This window comes from Phyllobates terribilis, unplaced genomic scaffold (genome assembly GCF_046119375.1).
Source record: "Phyllobates terribilis strain yellow unplaced genomic scaffold, ASM4611937v1 Scaffold_5__5_contigs__length_657084704, whole genome shotgun sequence".
Classification (NCBI taxonomy): Eukaryota; Metazoa; Chordata; class Amphibia; order Anura; family Dendrobatidae; genus Phyllobates; species Phyllobates terribilis.
Genome location: NW_027362765.1, coordinates 519,395,119 through 519,415,629, shown reverse-complemented (window position 1 = coordinate 519,415,629; position 20,511 = coordinate 519,395,119). Strand labels below are relative to the sequence as shown.

Sequence of the window (20,511 nt, the reverse complement as noted above, 5' to 3'; positions counted from 1 at the left end):
CATTCCTATCCTGGTATGTATGGTACCCCTCATCCCTATTATGGTATGCATGGCACCCCTCACCCCCCAATCTTGGTATACATGGTCCCCTCACCCCCCAATCCTGGTATGTATGGTCCCCTCACCCCCCAATCCTGGTATGCATGGTCCCCTCACCCCCTAATCCTGGTATGCATGGTCCCCTCATCCCCCAATAATGGTATGTGTGGTACCCCTCATCCTGGTAAGCATGGTCCCCTCACCCCCCAATCCTGGTATGTGTGGTACCCCTCATCCTGGTAAGCATGGTCCCCTCACCCCCCAATCCTGGTATGTGTGGTACCCCTCACCCCCCAATCCTGGTATGCATGGTCCCCTCATCCCCCAATCCTGGTATGTGTGGTACCCCTCACCCCCCAATCCTGGTATGCATGGTCCCCTCACCCCCCAATCCTGGTATGTGTGGTACCCCTCAACCCCCAATCCTGGTATGCATGGTCCCCTCACCCCCCAATCCTGGTATGTGTGGCCCCCTCACCCACCAATCCTGGTATGTGTGGCCCCCTCATCCCTTTCACACTGTACACACATACAAAAAAATAAACAGAAATACTCACCTTTCTTCTCTGTGCTCCAGCGCTGCTGCGTCCTGTTCTGCCGGAGGCCAGGGGGAGGAGTGTGGCGCCTGAGCACCGCTTTGTCCGGCACCATTTTGCTGAAGACACACTGCAAATGTGTCTTCAGTAAAATGGCGCCGGATAGCACTATGCGCATGCGCCGATCCGACGCCTCACTCCTGCCCTGTTCTCCGGCGAAGAGAGAGGCGCCGCGGCAACGCTCCTCCCGGTCAGGTATGTAAGTATGGCGCCAGAGATCGCGGTATGCGTTCAGTGTCTACGCATACCGTGATCTCCGGTGCCATACACACTCCTCTTATCTGTAACGACTGGATGCGTGACTCTGTCTGGAGCCAGACTGCGCGTTGCGCGTGCGCAGTCTGTCGAGGCTTCAGACAGAGATACGCATCCCCGGTTATATTATAGATGTGCAGTATGTGTCTAATATACGTGTGGTGTGCATGCTGCTGTATACAGTGGACACCATAAAAAAATATCCAATGCCATAGCGTTATGGCACTTGCAATGCAGTGGTTAGTACTGCTTCTATGCAGCACTGGGGTCCTGGGTTCATATCTGCAAGGAGTTTGTATGTTCTCCCCGTGTTTGAGTGGGTTTCCTCCGGGTGCTCTGGTTACCTCCAAAGACATAATGATAGGGAATGTAGATTGTGAGTCCCATTTGGGACAGCAATAATGTCTGTAAAGCGCTGCGGAATTAATGGTGCTATATAAGTGAGTAAAATAAAAAATAAAATAAATTTACTCTGCAAGATTATTGTGAATTAGCTTTCCTAGAACCATAGAATCATAGAATCATAGAATGGTAGAGTTGGAAGGGACCTCCTGTGTCATCTGGTCCAACCCCCTGCTCAAAGCAGGATTCACTAGATCATCTCAGACAGATGTCTGTCCAGCCTCTGTTTGAAGACGTCCATTGAAGGGGAACTCACCACCTCTCGTGGCAGCCTGTTCCACTCATTAATCACCCTAACTGTCAAAAAGTTTTTTCTAATATCTAATCTGTGTCTCCTCCCATTTAGTTTCATCCCATTGCTTCTAGTCTTTCCTTGTGCAAATGAGATTAAAGATGATCCTTCTACAATGTGACAGCCCTTGACATATTTGTAGACAGCTATTAAGTCTCCTCTCAGTCTTCTTTTTTGCAAGCTAAACATTCCCAAATCCTGCAACCGTTCCTCATAGGACATGGTTTGCAGACCAGTCACCATTCTGGTCGCTCTTCTCTGAACTTGCTCCAGTTTGTCTATGTCTTTTTTAAAATGTGGTGCCCAAAACTGTACACAGTACTCCAGATGAGGTCTGACCAAAGAGGAGTAAAGACCGATAATGACTTCACGTGATCTAGACTGTATGCTTCTGTTAATACATCCCAGAATTGTATTTGCCTTTTTTGCTGCTGCATCACACTGTTGACTCATGTTCAGTCTATGATCTATTAGTATACCTAAGTCTTTTTCACATGTACTGTTGCTTAGCTCTATTCCTCCCATTCTGTATATGCTTTTTTCATTTTTATTGCCCAGATGTAGTACTTTGCATTTTTCCCTGTTAAAAACCATTCTGTTGGTTGCTGCCCACTGCTCCAGTTTATTTAGGTCTTTTTGAATCCTCTCTCTCTCTTCTCTAGTATTAGCTATCCCTCCTAGCTTTGTGTCATCAGCAAATTTAATCAGTTTACCCTCAATTCCTTCATCTAAATCATTGATAAAGATGTTGAACAATACAGGTCCCAGGACGGAGCCCTGTGGTACCCCACTTGAGACATTCATCCAGCTGGATGTGAAGCCATTTACAACCACCCTTTGAGTCCGATCACTAAGCCAGTTATGAATCCACCTAACAGTTGCCTGGTCCATTGCATACTTGGTCATTTTTTCAATAAGGATGGTGTGAGATACTTTGTCAAATGCTTTGCTGAAGTCAAGATATACTATATCTACAGCATTTCCCTGATCCACCCAGTCAGTGATTCTGTCATAGAAGGAAATTAAGTTAGTCTGACATGACTTGTTAGTTACAAACCCATGCTGACTCTGGTTAATCACTTCATTCTTATCCATGTACTTACATACATGTTGTTTAATAATTTGTTCAAATATCTTTCCTGGTATAGAAGTCAGACTCACCGGCCTATAGTTCCCTGGGTCCACCTTCTTCCCCTTTTTGAAGATAGGAACAACATTTGCTCTTCTCCAGTCTTCTGGGACTTCTCCTGTTCTCCAAGAATTTTCAAAGATTATGGAGAGTGGTTCTAAAATTTCTTCTACGATCTCCTTCAGTACTCTGGGGTGTAATTCATCTGGACCTGGAGACTTGAACTCATTTATGTTAGCTTGTTTCCTGATGATTGTGCAATCTAAAAAAGGCTGCTGATCACCCATTGAACGATCAGAATGCTCATCCGTCAGTGGAAATGATCTTTTAGTCATCACAAAATATCATTGTTCTCGGCAGCACATAAACAGCACCTGTGCTGCCGAGAACAATGGCAGCGTACGTGTACTAATCGATCTATTACAATCCCGTTCAGTGCACATCTACGGAAGACTCTATAGGCTATTAAATGACCGGTGACTGGCAAACCTGTTGCTGATCATTGGTCGTTTAATGCTGTATAAATGGACCATTAGAGGTGACATTGACTACTGCACATAAACGCTAGAATATAACACGTCATACCCTCGCATTGGTCATTCTTCTGTGCTGTGTTTTTGTGCGATTACGTCTAAAAGAACGGTGATAATTACTGCATTGCTTTTACAGGTCTGTAAATACGATTATGTTGAAGTTCGCAGTATACTTAAGACAGATACAAAACTTCATGGAAGATATTGTGGAACAGAGAAACCAGAAGTGATAACGTCGCAGGGAAATACTATCCGACTGGAATTTAAATCTGACAACACTGTTTCCAAAAGAGGATTTAAAGTCAACTTCTTCTCTGGTAATAAGACTATTTTCTTCTATATCATGTGCTTCATCGCTGGCTGTGGTTTAGAAACACATTCTCACTGAGAAGCTTGTAAAATTACTAATGTTGCTCCAACTGCTTTCCATTACAGATAAGGATGAGTGCTCGAAGGAGAACGGAGGCTGTCAGCATGAGTGCGTCAATACTTTAGGCAGCTATGTGTGCCAGTGCAAAAATGGGTACACGCTCCATGAAAATGGACACGACTGCAAAGAAGGTAAGACTGTCCAACTTATTTATACAGAAGTTATCACTTTTATCTTTAGATTGCATTTAAAAAGTTACATTATTGGAATTTACTGATGCACTTCAGATTTCAGCAGTTTTAAGTGGTTTCAACAGCAACCCTGGAAGTTGGTAGAGTTGTATGAGTTGTCTGGAGTTTTAAAGGTGTTTTCCTTTTTAAAAAAAAGTGGTCTCCAAATGATAGAAATTGTGTAATATAACAAAGTCAAATAGTACTCTCTCTCCCCAGTCCAGTGCCCATGTATCACCAGTTAGAGCTGCTGAGCAAAGCGATTAGCTGCAGTGGTGATGTGCGCTGTCGATGTGACATTAGAGCTGCAGCCAAGACAGTAAGACTGTTGTAGCGGCAAAGATCTTGTGCTGGACCCAGGGAGGGTGATTACTATCATTTTAGTACCACTTTTTAAAAGTGGAAAAAAGAAAACTTTAATCATCCGCATTGCTGTTTTCAATCAGTTTTTGCATACAGAAAGCATAATGGAGTCTTACAAAAAGAAGTTATGAGGAGAATAGATTTATAGATATCCTGTTTGAGAGATATCCAATGGAGGAGTATAGTTGCTGTGTAATAAAACTGTATTATTACATATTATCAAAACCTTTGTAAGACAAAGACCCGCCAACACGTTTTGAACTATGTTCTTAGTCATGACCAGTTAAACAGTGAGGTCACACTGAATCTGTGCTCCAGCCACATGCAGGAAAAACCAAGTTACTTTGGTGAGCCGGTGTATATATTGAATTTCGACAGGTTTGTCTGACAGTCTAATGTGTATGGGGTCGCTGGCCGACTGATTGTCAGGGAAGATGTCCATCAGGCGTGTCCAAGGTTGTACTGCCGATCACATTGTTCTCCCGGAGATAAGCTGCAGGCAGACATGTCTGTTGGCGGCTTTCTCATCGAGAACACCCCAGTTCTCAGCTGATCTAACACTCCTGTGTATGGAAGAGCCGGTTGAGATGGCAGTCGGCCGAACAATTGGACAGTCATCTAATGTGTATGTTAGCCATAGTGTAAATTTTTACTGAAAATTGCATAAATTACTGTATTTTTCGGACCATAAGACCAACTTTTTTTCCCCAATATTTGGGAGGAAAATGGGGGGTGCGTCTTATGGTCCGAAAGTTACCTGCGGTGGTGGTGAAGTGGGATTGCAGGGCCCTCCAGGAACACTGCGGTGGTGGTAGCGGGGGTGGTAGCGGTGGCAGCGTCAGCGGCAGCAGAGATGAGCAGCTGGGACTAGCACCTGTGCCTGGCCGGTACTAGCACCTGTGCCTGGCCGGTACTGGGGCTGGGGCCGGTGTCGGGCTGTCAGCAGCGTACGGCCTGCGCAGGTTTCCGGTGTGCGCGGCCATCTTCCTAGAGCTGTGATCTACAGGAAAATGGCCGTCTGAACCGGCGCATGCGCGGACCGGTAGCTCCGGCGGCCATTTTCCTATAGATCACAGCTCTAGGAAGATGGCCACGCACACTGGAAACCTGCGCAGGCCGCACTGCTTCACCGCTCACAGCCCAGCACCGACCGCAGCCCGATACAGGCCACAGCCTCAGCCAGAGGCCCCAGCCCAAGACCCCGGCCCCAGCCAGAGGCCCCAGCCAGAGGCCCCAGCCTTGGCCCCAGCCCCAGCCAGAGACCCCAGCCTTGGCCCCAGCCCCAGCCAGAGGCCCCAGCCTTGGCCCCAGCCCCAGCCAGAGGCCCCAGCCTTGGCCCCAGCCCCAGCCAGAGGCCCCAGCCTTGGCCCCAGCCCCAGCCAGAGGCCCCAGCCTTGGCCCCAGCCCCAGCCAGAGGCCCCAGCCTTGGCCCCAGCCCCAGCCAGAGGCCCCAGCCCCAGCCAGAGGCCCCAGCCTTGGCCCCAGCCCCAGCCAGAGGCCCCAGCCTTGGCCCCAGCCAGAGGCCCCGGCCTTGGCCCCAGCCTCAGCCAGAGGCCCCAGCCAGAGGCCCCGGCCTTGGCCCCAGCCAAAGTCCCTGGCCTCAGCCCCAGCCAGAGGCCTCTGCACAGGAACCGACCAGACTAAGAGCCTCAGCCAGACACAGGCCCCGGCCCGGCACAGGCTTCACAGCATCTGAAATCTTCTGCTGCAGCTGCCGACTTCCTGAGGGACCCTGCCTCTTGTGACCCTCGCTCCACTGCCCCCCAGGTAAGATACGGTACCTATTCAGACTATAAGATGGACCCCCATCTTATAAAAATATTTTTTTTCTATTTTCCACCCCAAAATTTGTGGTGCGTCTTATGGTCCGGTGCGTCTTATAGTCTGAAAAATACGGCCTGCACCACAAATTGTCTCTTCAAAGAGGAAGAGGACCAGAACTCTAGTGCCACCTACAGGAAGTTCAATCCTAAAAGTCAATAGTGACCCTTTAACGAGCCTTATCACATGACTTAGGATATAAGCCAGAACCAGAAACTCAATTTGCAGACACTGTATTTCGGGGTACTGCCCCTCGTCAGTACAAAGTGTGAGTTCTGGTTTGGCTGGGTGAGAGGCGTCAAACCGGTATCTAAAGGGTAACATTTCTCCTTGCGGAGAGTGACATGTTAAGCATGTAGATATACCTGCACCACAAATGCATTGTTTCTAAAAGACAGTGCTATGTCCTAACCTGTTTACCAGCTTACCGGGTTTCACCGGAATCTAAGCTTCAGTTATAGACACAGATTTATGACCAATCAGACTAATCTTACACATAATAAAATTTGTCTTAGTTGGCCTTATCCACTAGCCGATATTCTTGCCATCCTCATCTGTTGTAGTCATCCTAATATAAAACCTTTTGTAATAAAAACCATGAAGGATTTGTGGATTTATTCGCGCTGCTGAATATTGAATATGCCAATTTCAGAAAATTAATTAAACATATGTCTTTATTCGTTTCGAAGTATAAAACATTTCTTCCTATGGAGTAGGTATTTCCATGGTTTTCCTGAGGAAAAAGTATATTATACTTCGAAACGTGTCGAGAATAAAGACATACGGTATGTTTAATTAATTTTCTGAAATTGGCATCTTCAATATTCAGCAGCGCAAATAAGTCCACAAATCCTTCCTGATTTTTATTACAAGTGGTTTTATGACCCGTGGATCCGCAGCAGCTGAATAACGTCCTAAAAATGCCCAATCCTATGGATCAGGTGAGCGTAACCTACTATTTTTAATTCTGAATGTTTATCATATAAGACCCTACTGCACCATTTTTCTCCAGCCTATCTACAATATAAAACTTTGCTATTCCTTGTAATGGAATTGACTTACAGATATCTGCTTACACAGTACAATCATTGTGTTTGGCAGACAGACAGAGGAGTCCCTAATGCCCCGCAAAAGGGCATTCTACCAAAAGTCTGGTCCAAATTTCCGGGATGTGGGATCCTGGCACACTATTCTCGAAGTGAAAGCGTGAGATCTTGTTAGCACTTTCTCTCAGCACTAACTGAGCACTCCCGAGAACTTTCACCAACCGGTAACTACTCTAATGATGTTACTGTTCAATAACTGCTTAGTAAAGTATGCAGCAGCGCTTGGTTAGTGCAGAGAGCAAGTCTTACATAATCTTGCTCTTTCACTATGAGAACTGCCATGGAGGTTTGTAGAATTCTGCTCTACATGCCGCATACAGCCTGATAGTTCGGGACAATAGGGACACTTTTATATGCTTTTGTTAACAGATGCTATTTAGAAAAATCACTAATCCGGGCCTGCTCACCCTCTTATTTAATGAAAAGGGAAGCCCCAGATTGGTGATATATATTCTTTTAAGTAGGTCAGATCAATTTTCTGACAGATGAGTCAGATTCCAATCAGATCAAATGTGCATATAGTAGACAGAAAACTGGGAAGCAAAGAAAGTGCAATAGGGTCTTATCTGGGGATGAGCAAAGGTAAATTCGACAAAAAAATGTACAGTTGTGTATTGCCCAACAATATTAAAGCTTGGAAGTAATCAGCTGCTGCAGATCCACCGGTAAAACCAGAAATTCCAAGGGAAAGATAAAGTGGTTGCTCTGCACTGCTGGTGAAAATCCCCAAGACTCCATAAATAATATGCTGTTTTTAATATCTACGCGTTTCAAAGTCCACTGACTTCTTCATCGGGATATAACCACAGGCATGGGTATATACACATTCCATCATCAGTGTGATTGGACAGGTATTAGTCCGATATCTGTACATATATATGTACCATTACTCTTTTGAAAAGTAAAGCTGGCCATACATAATAGATGGCCTATCATTTGCTATCTCAGCGAACTCTTCCATACGCAGGAACTCTAGTTTGGTTGAGTGCTCTTGTTTTCTCTGTGAGATAGTCTGTGGATTATTTCCGGGAACTATATAATCAGAAGTCTGAAATCAGGTGTTTATTTTTAGATTGGAGAGTTGCATCAATTGGAGAGTCACCCAAAGGAAACGTGGAGTAATAGGAGTGGTGCATGAGAACTCTACAATAGGAATGTATTTTGACTATAACTGAATAATTGAGCAATAGACACCACCTGCCACAAATGGGCCCTATTTACTTACACCAGCGTCAATAAGATGGGTTGTCTGGGGAAAGTTCCATTGTTTCGACAGGAGGAATAACACTTCTGCTTCTCTTATAGATTTGCATCATAGAGCATTTGGAGAAGGGTTGTCGTCATGGACCAGCTAGTTTTAATGTGTTTTTTATTTTTCATAATGATACTACATTTTTATTTTTACAATATGTAACTCTTCAACAATTTACATCTAGCTGGCTGTGAAAACAAATTTGTAAGTGCAGAGGGAACAGTATCAAGCCCCAACTACCCTGATAAGTACCCAAGTCGTAAAGAATGCACCTGGGAAATCTCTACTACAGATGGCCACAGAGTTAAACTTGTAAGTACAAGTCCTGAGCAGCGTTTATTGACGTAGTTTTATATAATTTTTTTAATTTCCAAAATGTATTTTAAAGTTGATCCTTCTGAAGTTGATGTTTGCTGCTATTCTGGGTTCATAAAAGAGATCATAAAGAGTATGGCTAAATGTTCTGCTCTTTGGTGTACAGATCGTTGAAACAAGTGAAGTATATGGCAATCTTTGAGCATCTGATACTATTTTAAGGAACTAATTTTAAGTAATCGTTCAGTAGTGGATAACGCTTGTTTAATCAATTCAGGACCCCATATAAAAATGAAAACTGTTTATACTCAGATCTCTTGCATTGGCACTCTTACATTGATGTTGCTGCCATTATTCCTGGCAGGTGACCTGACTTCTTGTGTAAGTGCAGTTTGCTGCCCTTATTATTTGGTCAGACCTGATGCCTTCCCTGATAGTGATGGACGAATGTTGTGGTTGTTCGGGTCTGGCGGGTTCGACCTAGCATTTAAAACATAATTTGGTTTGGGTACCAGAATTGCACCTGAAACCGGACCCCTTTCACACGAATGGAGGGCCCCAACATCCGTTGTTTCTCACGCTGTCATCTGCGTAACAGTGCTGCAAACAAGGGCTCTGATCAGCGGTAAGATCAGATGACCGCATGTGAGCCAGCAGCTGTGACCGGCAGTAAAAAGATTACCTTCAGTCACAGGAGTTGGCTGATGAGAGTACTACTCTCATCAGCGTGCGCCTGCTCTCGCTGCTATCAGGAGCGCTGATAGCAGCAAGAGCAGGTGACGTTGATTAGAGTACTCATCAGCTGGCACCTGTGCAATAAATAATAAAAAAAAAATGTTGTGGATTCCCCTCTATTTTTCATAATCAGTGCAGGTAAAGCTGACAGCTGGGGGCTGTAACCATCAGCTGTGAGCGTTATATTGGCTGGTCATCAAAAATAGAAAGGTCCCCACGCTGTATTTTTTAATTATTTAAATAAATAAATAATTTAAAAAAAACAGCATGGGGTCCCCCCCATTTTTGACAGCCAGCCAAACTAAAACAGACAGCTGGGGACTGCCATTCTCAGACTGGGAAGGAGCCATGGATAAATAGCAGCCCGCAGCCACCCCAGAATGGGCGCATATATTACATGCTCCAGTTCTGGCGCTTTGCCCAGCCCTTCCCACTGGCCCCTTCCCAGTCTAAGAATTCCAGCCCCCATCTATCTGCTTTAGCTTTGCTCGTTGTCAAAAATGACGGGGACCCCAAGCTTTTTTTTTGTTATTTATTTAAATAAAAAATACGGCGAGGGGACCCCTCTATTTTTGATAACCAGTCAATATAAAGCTGACAGCTGGGGGTTGCAGCCTGCAGCAGTCAGATTTACCTGCAGTGGTTATCAAAAATGGAGGGAACCCATTTTTTTTTTTTAATTTATTTATTGCACAGGCGCCAGCTAATGAATGCTCTCATCAGCCTCGCCTGCTCTCGCTGCTGTCAACAAGAGCAGGAGCACGCTGATGAGAATAGTACTCTCATCAGCCGATGCCTGTGACCAGCGGTAACCTTTTTACCGCCGGTCACAGCTGCTGGCTCACATGTTGTCATCTGACAGCGTGGGAACCACAGCTCTCTGACCGGTGATAACGAACTTACCTCCGATCAGAGCTACCGGTGTTTCTCGCACTGTCACACAACAGTAACAGTAACATTGACTTCCTGGAGAAGTCAGTGTTCGGGTTTCCGTGCATGGACACTAGGTGTTCGGTACAGACCCCGAACTTTACTGTTTGGATTCTTCCATCACTATACCCTAACACAATATTGAAAAGCTGCATCTGCAGCCTGAACATGACACCACAATATCACATCATTCCCCATGAACAGTGGTGCCAGTGTTGGAACGGTACCATTTCGGGATGTTGAGTATACACTGTTTTTATTTTAATTGAGGCCTTGAATTGATTAAACTGAAAACCCCTTTAACTTGTATGGATTTTAATAAATTTATATTTTAGCTCATTGTACCAAAATGTCAACCTAATAAGCTGTAAACCAGAAAGTGTATATTTCATAATTTTTTGTTTTCTTCCTGCTTTCATCTGTCTTTTATTAAGCAGTGTCCTTCTAAATGTAGTTGAGCAGAGTGTTGGGCACCAAATTGTATTTTTTGTATTTTTTAAGCAATTACCCTATGTAAATTCCATAGGTATATGCAATAGGCGCTTTAGATTTGTCTTTTTAGAAGAATGAGTGACATAATGGAAATAGGGTTACCTATTCTTTTATTCACAGTAGACCGCAGCAATAACCGGCAATATGTCAGGGACATCATTATACTATATTCCTGCCTCCAATTTGCCTTCTGAATGGTGTGTGGTCATCATTGCTTTCAGACAGCTCTTATAATGTAAATACAGTTCAGGGTGGTGGACACGAGCAAGCAACATATGATGCATGTTGTCCTAGGATCTCTGTATAAATGTGCTCTACTTATCCACGTCTGTACGTTAGTGTCCAAATTCACAGAGAAAGACAATAAGGTCTACAGTGTCACCTTGACAGGAGCAATTTGTCAATATGGACACTTTAAGGAGCCTTGTCACATGACTTGGGATGCAAAGCCAAAACAGAACCTCTGATTGTATACAGCTGTTTCAGGGTTCGTGCTCCACATCAGTGAAAAGTAGGATACTCATTGGCTGAGTGAGAGGCCTACAATGGAGGTTATAAGTAGTAAATAGTGATGAGCGAGCATGTTCTGTTAACCCTTTCGGCGAGAATGCGCGGGTGCTCGCCGAGTATCTTCAGCGTGCTCGGGTGCTATGTTTGAGTCACCCTTTGTGCATGCTTTGCGACTGTTTGACAGCTTTAATACATGTGAGCAATGCCTAAGAAACAGGCATTCCTCACATGTATTAAAGCTGTCAAACAGTCACAAATCATGCGCACGGAGTGACTCAAACATAACATGCGAGCACACTGAAGATACTCTGAAAACACCCGAGCATGCTCGTATATCTCAAGTAACTAGCATGTTCGCTCATCACTAGTAGTAAAGTTTCTTCTTAAGATGACCATATGTATACGGTGACTTATAGGCTGTGCTATGCTCCTGAGATCTATAATATGCAAATAGCCTTTTCACAGAGGAAGAGAAAAGGGTGTCCAGTGCCACCTATTAGGAGTAATAAACCTATAATTCAATATTTACCCTTTAAAAAGCCTTACCACATGACCCCGAAGCAGTTGTATGCAAAATGAGATTCTGGTTTGGCTTTATATCCAAAGTTATTGACAAGGCTCTTTAAAACCCCTTCTCGACATGTGCCGTACATGTACGGCACATGGCGTGTCTCTCCCTTTGGCACGGACTCTGGCGATGAGCCCGCACCTTTCCGGGGACATGACAGCTGATCTGATTAGCTGTCATGTGCCCCTAACAGCCACGGGTGGAATTGCGGAACAATGTCACTAGTCCCACCCACCGGCGCCTGTGTCACATGACCGCGGGTTGGCGTTGGCCCCTGCGGTTGTCATTGCCAGGATGCTATGAGCGCCGTCCTTGCCAGTGAGCATTTCTGCTACACACCAGCAATCTGATCATCACAGCTTCTAGTCTCCCATGGAGACTATTGAAGTATGTAAAAGTAAAAAAAAAATTGTTTATAAAAAATAATTAAAAAAATATAAAAATTCAAATCACCCCCCTTTTGCCCCATTCAAAACAAAACAATAATAAAAAAAAATATATACACATATTTGGTATTGCCGCTTTCAGAATTGCCAGATCTATCAATATATAAAAAGAATTAATCCGATTGGTAAACGGCGTAATGAGAAAAAATCAAAACATCAGAATTATGGTTTCTTGGTCGTCGCAACATTGCAATAAAATGCAATAATGGGCAATCAAAACATTGTATCTGCACCAATATGGTATCAATAAAAACGTCCGCTCTGCGCACAAAAAAAAGCCCTCACCCAGCCCCAGATCCCAAAAAATGGAGACGCTACGGGTTTCAGAAAATGGCATTTTTTTTATTTTTTTTTAACAAACTTTGGATTTTTTTTCATCACTTAAATAAAAAAGATACATGTTTGGTATCTATAAAGTCGTAATGACCTGGACAATCATAATGGCAGGTCAGTTTTAGCCTTTAGTGAGCATGGTGAAAAAAAATCCCAAAAAACAACTGTGGAACTGCACTTTTTTTTGCAATTTCAACGCACTTGGAATTTTTTCCCATTTTCCAGTACATGATATGGAAAAACCAATGGTGTCGTTCAAATGTACAACTTGTTCTGCAAAAAATAAGCCTTCACATGGCCATATTGACCAAAAAATAAAAATGCCATGTCTCTGGGAAGAAGGGGAGCAAAAAACAAAAGTGCAAAAATTGAAAATCTCCCGGGGGTGAAGGGGTTAAAGGGTTCTTATTTATTTTTAGGATCGATGCTTCCAGTAGGCGGCACTAGAGACCCTGTTCCCTTCCTCTGTGAAGAGGCTATTTGCATATTTTATTTCCCAAGGAGCAGTGCATGGCCTAGTCTTCCTACCCCAGCATTGTGGTCTCCTTAAGGAGGAACGTTGCCCCACTGTGCATAAAGAGAGATTGGCAAATCAAGAAAGGAGAGTCTTTTAGAGAAGAATGAAATCAAAATTGATTACTCTGCTCCTGACAAGGCAAGGGACCTACAGACTGTTCTTGTTCTTGCAAATCCCACAGTATGAACTTTTCATTCTTCATACCCTGGATGTTAGGTATCTATTTCTCTGTATAATAAGGACTGACATGACTTTAGTTCCAATTGTCAAGTAGTTTTATTCCAAATAATTTTTACATTTCTAGGTGTTTAATGACTTTGAAATTGAATTGCACCAGGAGTGTGCCTATGATCACCTTGAGCTGTACGATGGGCCAAACAGCAAGTCCCCAATTCTAGGCCGCTTTTGTGGCAGCAGTAAACCTGAACCTATTATTGCATCCACAAATCATATGTTTCTGCGCTTTTATTCTGATGCTTCAGTGCAGAGGAAAGGGTTTCAAGCCAAGTACAGCACAGGTATGTGGTTACATATAATAGATGTGTGTTATATTGAAGAACTGTAAAGAATGGCGTAACCGTTAGGTCACAGACATCAGGGCTGTAGTATGGTATACAAGCTCCCATTATTACCGATGTATGTACACATAATGAAAATGATGGCGTGATCCATAGAAAAGAAACAAACATTGCCTTTCTGGGAGAATATTCCTGTAATATGGTACTATAAGAAAGCACAATAGGGCTTCATGAGTGCCTAGAGCTACATAATGCAAAGCCGCAGGGACTTTGTCGCTGTTTAGTCTTTGCTGTATAGATTTGCCTTCCATTAGGAGTAGGGATTGTCCAAAAACAAAAATTAATTCAAGTAGGAATTGTATAAAGCGGACAACCCCTTTAAATGAATTGGGTAATTCTAAGGTTCAGTTGACACAGTAAATCGGTAAACTGCTAGCGACCGATGGTCATTGCAATGCTTGTTTACACAGGCAGGCCAAAGTACTAGATTGCTCGGTGCGCATAGTCAATGCACCGCAGACAACTATTATCATTTATGCTGCATAAAAGATCACTTCACCCAATGGACGAACGTTATTTATTAGGTAATAGGCAGGATATTTACACGGCAAAATAATCATGAAATAAGCTTTTTTAATAACACTTGTTCACTATTATTTTGCAGAGTAAATGTCCTTTAAAGGTTCTTAAATGAGTGGTGTTACAGTGGTCTGCAGATTCCTCCTTGATGATCTATACCCTAGTTTTAGATCATAGCTTAACTTATAGGGTTTCCCACCTATTTATTTATTTATTTATTTATTTATTTATTTATTTATTTTTTTTAGTCTTCTGGTGCGTCTAAAATGCAAATAGGTAATTTTACTGAATACATGAGGGTCATACAAAATGTTTACAGAGATCTAAAATAACTTTATAAATTAGTGTGCCAAATTTTAGGCAAATTCATAGAATTTTTTTTTAAGTGTTATAGAACGTTCTAGCGAATGAAGTATTGTGAATGTTCAAAAATAGAGAACCTCTCTGTGCCACTTTACTATGGTTGAATATGCAGGGGCACTATCACCCAGTGTCTGCACTATGTCATCATGTGTCTCTTATAGAGACACATGATACACGGTCAATGTATCTTGCGGACATCACTGCAATGTCACTGCGCATGCGGTGACCGGAAGATACATTGACCGCGCACACGCCGGGAGCCACAGATCACAGTGCGTGCGCACTGAAGCTGGGAGTCACACAGCCTCAGTGCGCATGCGCCGGACCAGCGGCCCGACTTGTGCAAATGCGCATGCACCCCTCAAACCTAGCGCTTGCAGGGAGCAGTATTCAAATGTCATGGGCGGCACCAGCACTGACTGAACGCGGCGACCGCCCATGACTGAATCTGACAATCACACCCCTATGACTGAATACGAGCAGGTAAGACAAAGTATATAAAACGTTATAACATCATTATTCTAACACCGATTTTCATGAAAACAGCTTGTTAGTGATGCACATTGCATCACTAACAACGCTATGGGGGCAGTGTACATAGCAACTAGGACGTGACAGGTTCCCTTTAATTCTTTGACAGATGTTTGTCCAAGTGCAAAAGAACTTTTTTTTTAGCCATGGATTGCTTAAAAATTATAAATCAAGGAATACTCATCTTCCAGTGCCCCAGCGCTAAAGGACAGGTCACTCCGTTTATGGTTTATGGACAGGTTTATGGTTATCCTAGTAGCGGTGCCTGCCCGATTGAAAATCACAGCAACACTGCAGTCTGTCATTGCCTGCAGTGGTCAGTGCATCTTTAGCGAGACATCCAGTGACATGGTCTTCTGCTCACCTGACCGCTGCAGCCAATGTCAGACTGCTGCAGTGCTGTGAATTTCTAACGGGACAGACAACGCGTCTGGAGGCGGCGCACACCTCCATAGTGGCATGCGCTGGAAGGTGAGAATGTCTTCATTTGTTTAAAAAAGAACATACTCCTAATATATATATATACACATATGTAGATACATACATACATACATACATACATACATACATTTGGGTGACCCTTATATGTATGCAAAAAGAATGACAAATACATTTCTACAGGATCAGACTACACTCTGCAGTCTGTAGCTAATGAGACATGTACAGATACAAAGAGATTATCCACCCAGAATTAAAGGATATTTTTAATCAGATCAGTGCAAAGTTGTATTTTTATCTTTTTATTTTAGACGTACAATACATGTTTGTAAAGCTGTACATATCTTATGAAAGTAAAGATCAATTAAAAAAAAGCCAAAAAATTGCATTTGTTGTGATGTGCTGTCTAGTCCATTATGAACTTTTTTAAGTCAGGCTAGTAAGCTAACAAACGGAAGGTAGATATTTTGAATGTCGAACAAACCATTCTATACTAGTCAGTAACTTCGTGTAAGTTGTAATAATGTTAAATCCTTTTTTCATAGCTTGTTCTTTTCTTTTTCTTTAGAATGCGGAGGACGATTAAAAGCCGAAGTTCAAACAAAAGATCTCTATTCTCATGCCCAGTATGGTGATAATAATTACCCAGTGCAAGCCAATTGTGATTGGGTCATTGTAGCAGAAGATGGCTATGGAGTAGAATTAATATTTCAGACATTTGAAATGGAAGATGAATCAGACTGTGGTTATGACTACATGGAGATATATGATGGCTATGACAGCACTGCTCCACGACTAGCTCGATACTGTGGCTCTGGGGTAAGTTTTTCTCTTTTTTAAAAAATGAAAGCATTCTGACTACTCTCATTTTTGATTAGCATATATGAAAGTGCACAGGACATAACTCAAACTGCAAACCGTGTAATATAGACCCTAGATTTTAAACCCATGATAGGTATACCCCAAGGGTCTTTTCTACAAGTTTTAGAAGGATTTGCCAATAAAGATTGTTGAATTTTAATTAATTGCCCAGTGTGTTGAGCTGGATCCATCTTCACTTCCTCATACCCCAAGGGTTACACATAATGGGGGTACTTGTACTGTCCTTACGTTGTTCTCCTAATAGGTGAAAGACAGAACACAGGGTATGATCTTTTAGATCCTTTTATGCGATTTTTGCTTTACTTTGCTTAGAAACGTTAAGAAACAAATAAAATAGACTATTCACGTTGGCCCTGTTTCATCAAAGCAATTACGCCAAAATTCTGGTGTAAATTGATTTGAAACATTGCAAATTTTTTGCTCAAAGCAGAATTGCGCAAAAATTGCAACTTTTGGTGTTTTCAGGTCACTTTTGGAGGGGCGTGACAATATACACTCCTCCAATTCATGACTAGATGTTGTTTGACTTGCTCCAGAAATCTTATTCCAGTCGCTGACTAGAGTAAGATTTGTCTTCAGATGCTTCTGGCTCCAGAATGCCCCCGTATACAACACCAGTCTTGATGCATTGGGCCATTTAGATTTCTAAAATAATGCTCAATACTCAAATGTTCCCAGTAGAGTAATTTGCACAACATATTCTCCCGTTTACAGATATGATCCATTGTAGCTTCGTCTGCAGTAAGGTGGGCTTTGTCACTAGCAATCAGAACAAGTTTTTTTATTTTTTATTTAGAAGAATCAGGGAGACAACACAACCACTGCATTAGCAATACATCCATGTTTGCCAATTGAATACAAATCAAACAAATAGAAAACGAAACATAAGATGAGAGAGCCTACGTCATCTAGTAGTGTAGCCATAAAGCGTACCTGTATTTTCATACAGAACGTGTAAGAAAAAGAAAACAACTTGACATCCACGATCACCAGCATTCTGCCAGTACTATAGGTGTTGGAATTTTCTTCTCTCACTTCACAGTTTATATTGCACCTGCAATTGTCCAATGACTAGCCTTAACTGATATGATTCCCGTGCCTATTATGTCTGGATGCAGATTTACAGACAGGAAAGCAGGAGCTTGGAGACAAACTGTCACTTACGGTGTGGAAAAGACTAAGTGCAACATGAAGGGATGAGAGGAGGGTAGCCTAAACGCTAGGGAAGGGGGGAGTGAAGACCCCTAGGCATATCTAATATCACCCTTCCTGTCCTACCATCCCTATATAGGTTCCACACCTATCGCCGAACAGGAAACCTAATCCTTGTATATCCCTAGAGCTAGGCCCTAGATGGGGGGGGGGGGTGAGCACTGGTCAGGCCCCACTATAAACTAAAGACAAACAAAGGAGACAAACAAAAGGGGGAAAACTTGGCTTGAGCAGACACCAGAGAGATAACACCAAACATCCTCCAAGGGCACCAGAGAGGAAGCTAGTTGATTGCTATTGCTCCGAGCCTTCACAAGGGAAAATGAGAATATTACCGGTGACTCCCTGAAGCAGACTGAGAGTTTATAAACACCCAGACCAGGGTGTGTCAATTAGAGCAGGAGGGAGATTGCCGCTGGATCCAAAGGCAAGAAGGATTAAGAAGGCGTCTGCAATGCCAAACCCAGTGACATTCTGCAGCCAGGTCCAGAGCGACTGTCTGTTACATCTGACACACCCGTGACACAAACACACCAGGGGCCTTGTTTAGTAACATTTCCAGTAGGGCACAAACAATCACAGGGTGACCATATATTTCAGCTGTTATAGTAATGAAAATGGAAGCATTTTGGATGGTATCATTTAGATCCCTCTATTTATTTATTTTTTATTTATTTGTTTTACTCACTTATATAGCGCCATTAATTCCACAACGCTTTACATACATTATCGGCACTGTCCCCATTGGGGCTCACAATCTAGATTCCCTATCACTATGTCTTTGGAGTGTGGGAGGAAACCAGAGAACCCGGAGGAAACCCACGCAAACACAGGGAGAACATACAAACTGCAGATGTTGTCCTTGGTGGGATTTGAACCCAGAATCCCAGCGCTGCACTTTGCAGCGCTAACCACTGAACCACTCTGCTGCCCGTGGGTATTAAACTTAGTTTTAACTTTGTAGGCCTATTTTGAAATTGAAAACTATATTAATATTGCACTGGCGTACTCTATTGAAATCCATGGGCATGCTAAACTTTATAAATAGTGTCTTGTAGGCATAAAGAGCACCTGAGCACAAAGCTGTTCTGCCAGTATCGGTAGGATCAGCCAACAACTAATGTGCATTGGACCATCTAACCGCAGTTGTCGGAAGAAAAAGGACTGGACATGTTTGATTTTAACATGCCCAATCCTTTGTTGTGAAGGGGGAAAGGCGTTTGCCAGTGATGACTGGCAGTGGTTCATTCTTCACTGCCTAATGTTTGGCTCAGCAGAGTATGCATCTTTTTGGAGGTGTCTGTTGAAAAAACTGACCGAAAGACCATGTAATCCTAGTGCATGATACAGTGGGGAAAAAAAGTATTTAGTCAGCCACCAATTGTGCAAGTTCTCCCACTTAAAAAGATGAGAGGCCTGTAATTGACATCATAGGTAGACCTCATCTATGAGAGACAAAATGAGAAAAAACAAATCCTGAAAATCACATTGTTTGATTTGGAAAGAATTTTTTTTCAAATTTTGGTGGAAAATAAGTATTTGGTCAATTACAAAAGTTCATCTCAATACTTTGTTATATATCCTTTGTTGGCAATGACAGAGGTCAAACGTTTTCTGTAATTCTTCACAAGGTTGGCACACACTGTTGCTGGTATGTTGGCCCATTCCTCCATGCAGTTCTCCTCTAGAGCAGTGATGTTTTGGGGCTGTAGCTGGGCAACACAGACTTTCAACTCTCTCCAAAGGTTTTCTATAGAGTTTAGATCTGGAGACTGGCTAGGCCACTCCAGGACCTTGAAATGCTTCTTACGAAGCCACTTCTTCGTTGCCCTGGTGGTGTGCTTGGGATCGCTGTCATGCTGAAAGACCTAGCCACGTTTCATCTTCAATGCCCCTGCTGATGGAAGGAGGTTTGCACTCAAAATCTCACGATACATGGCCCCATTCATTCTTTCATGTACACGGACCAGTCGTCCTGGTCCCTTGGCAGAGAAACAGCCCCAAAGCATGATGTTGCCACCCCCATGCTTCACAGTAGGTATGGTGTTCTTTTGATGCAACTCAGCATTCTTTCTCCTCCAAACACGACGAGTTGTGTTTCTACCAAACAGTTCTACTTTGGTTTCATCTGACCATATCACATTCTCCCAATACTCTTCTGGATCATCCAAATGCTCCCTAGCAAACTTCAGACAGGCCCGTACATGTAATGGCTTAAGCAGGGGGAGACGTCTTGCACTGCAGAATCTCTCTGGCGGCGTAGTGTGTTACTGATGGTAGCCTGTGTAACGTTGGTCCCAGCTTTCTGCAGGTCATTCACTAGGTCCCCCCATGTGGTTCTGGGATTTTTGCTCACCGTTCTTGAGATCATTTTGGCTCCACGGGGTGAGATCTTGTGTGGAGCCCCAGATCGAGGGAGATTATCAGTGGTCTTGTATGTCTTCCATTTTCTAATTATTGCTCCCACAGTTGATTTCTTCACACCAAGCTGCTTGCCTATTGCAGATTCAGTCTTCCCAGCCTGGTGCAGGGCTACAATTTTGTTTCTGGTGTCCTTCGACAGCTTTTTGGTCTTCACCATAGTGGAGTTTGGAGTGTGAATGTTTGAGGTTGCGGACAGGTGTCTTTTATACTGATAACAAGTTCAAACAGGTGCCAGTACTACAGGTAATGAGTGGAGGACAGAGGAGCCTCTTCAATAAGAAGTTACAGGTCTGTGAGAGCCAGAAATCTTGCTTGTTTGTAGGTGACCAA

The 20,511-nt window shown here is 43.2% G+C and overlaps 1 protein-coding gene across 3 annotated transcripts in view; it reads left to right on the top strand.

The window, feature by feature from the left end:
- The window catches only part of TLL2 (tolloid like 2), a 324,249-nt gene that overhangs the window by 298,824 nt on the left and 4,914 nt on the right, over positions 1 to 20,511 (top strand). For all 3 annotated transcript variants that reach the window (XM_073685707.1, XM_073685708.1, XM_073685709.1), the window contains 5 exons: positions 3,383 to 3,563; positions 3,682 to 3,807; positions 8,573 to 8,700; positions 13,539 to 13,752; positions 16,232 to 16,482. In XM_073685707.1, the coding sequence (XP_073541808.1) occupies positions 3,383 to 3,563; positions 3,682 to 3,807; positions 8,573 to 8,700; positions 13,539 to 13,752; positions 16,232 to 16,482 (900 nt within the window). The remainder of the gene's footprint in view (positions 1 to 3,382; positions 3,564 to 3,681; positions 3,808 to 8,572; positions 8,701 to 13,538; positions 13,753 to 16,231; positions 16,483 to 20,511) is intronic.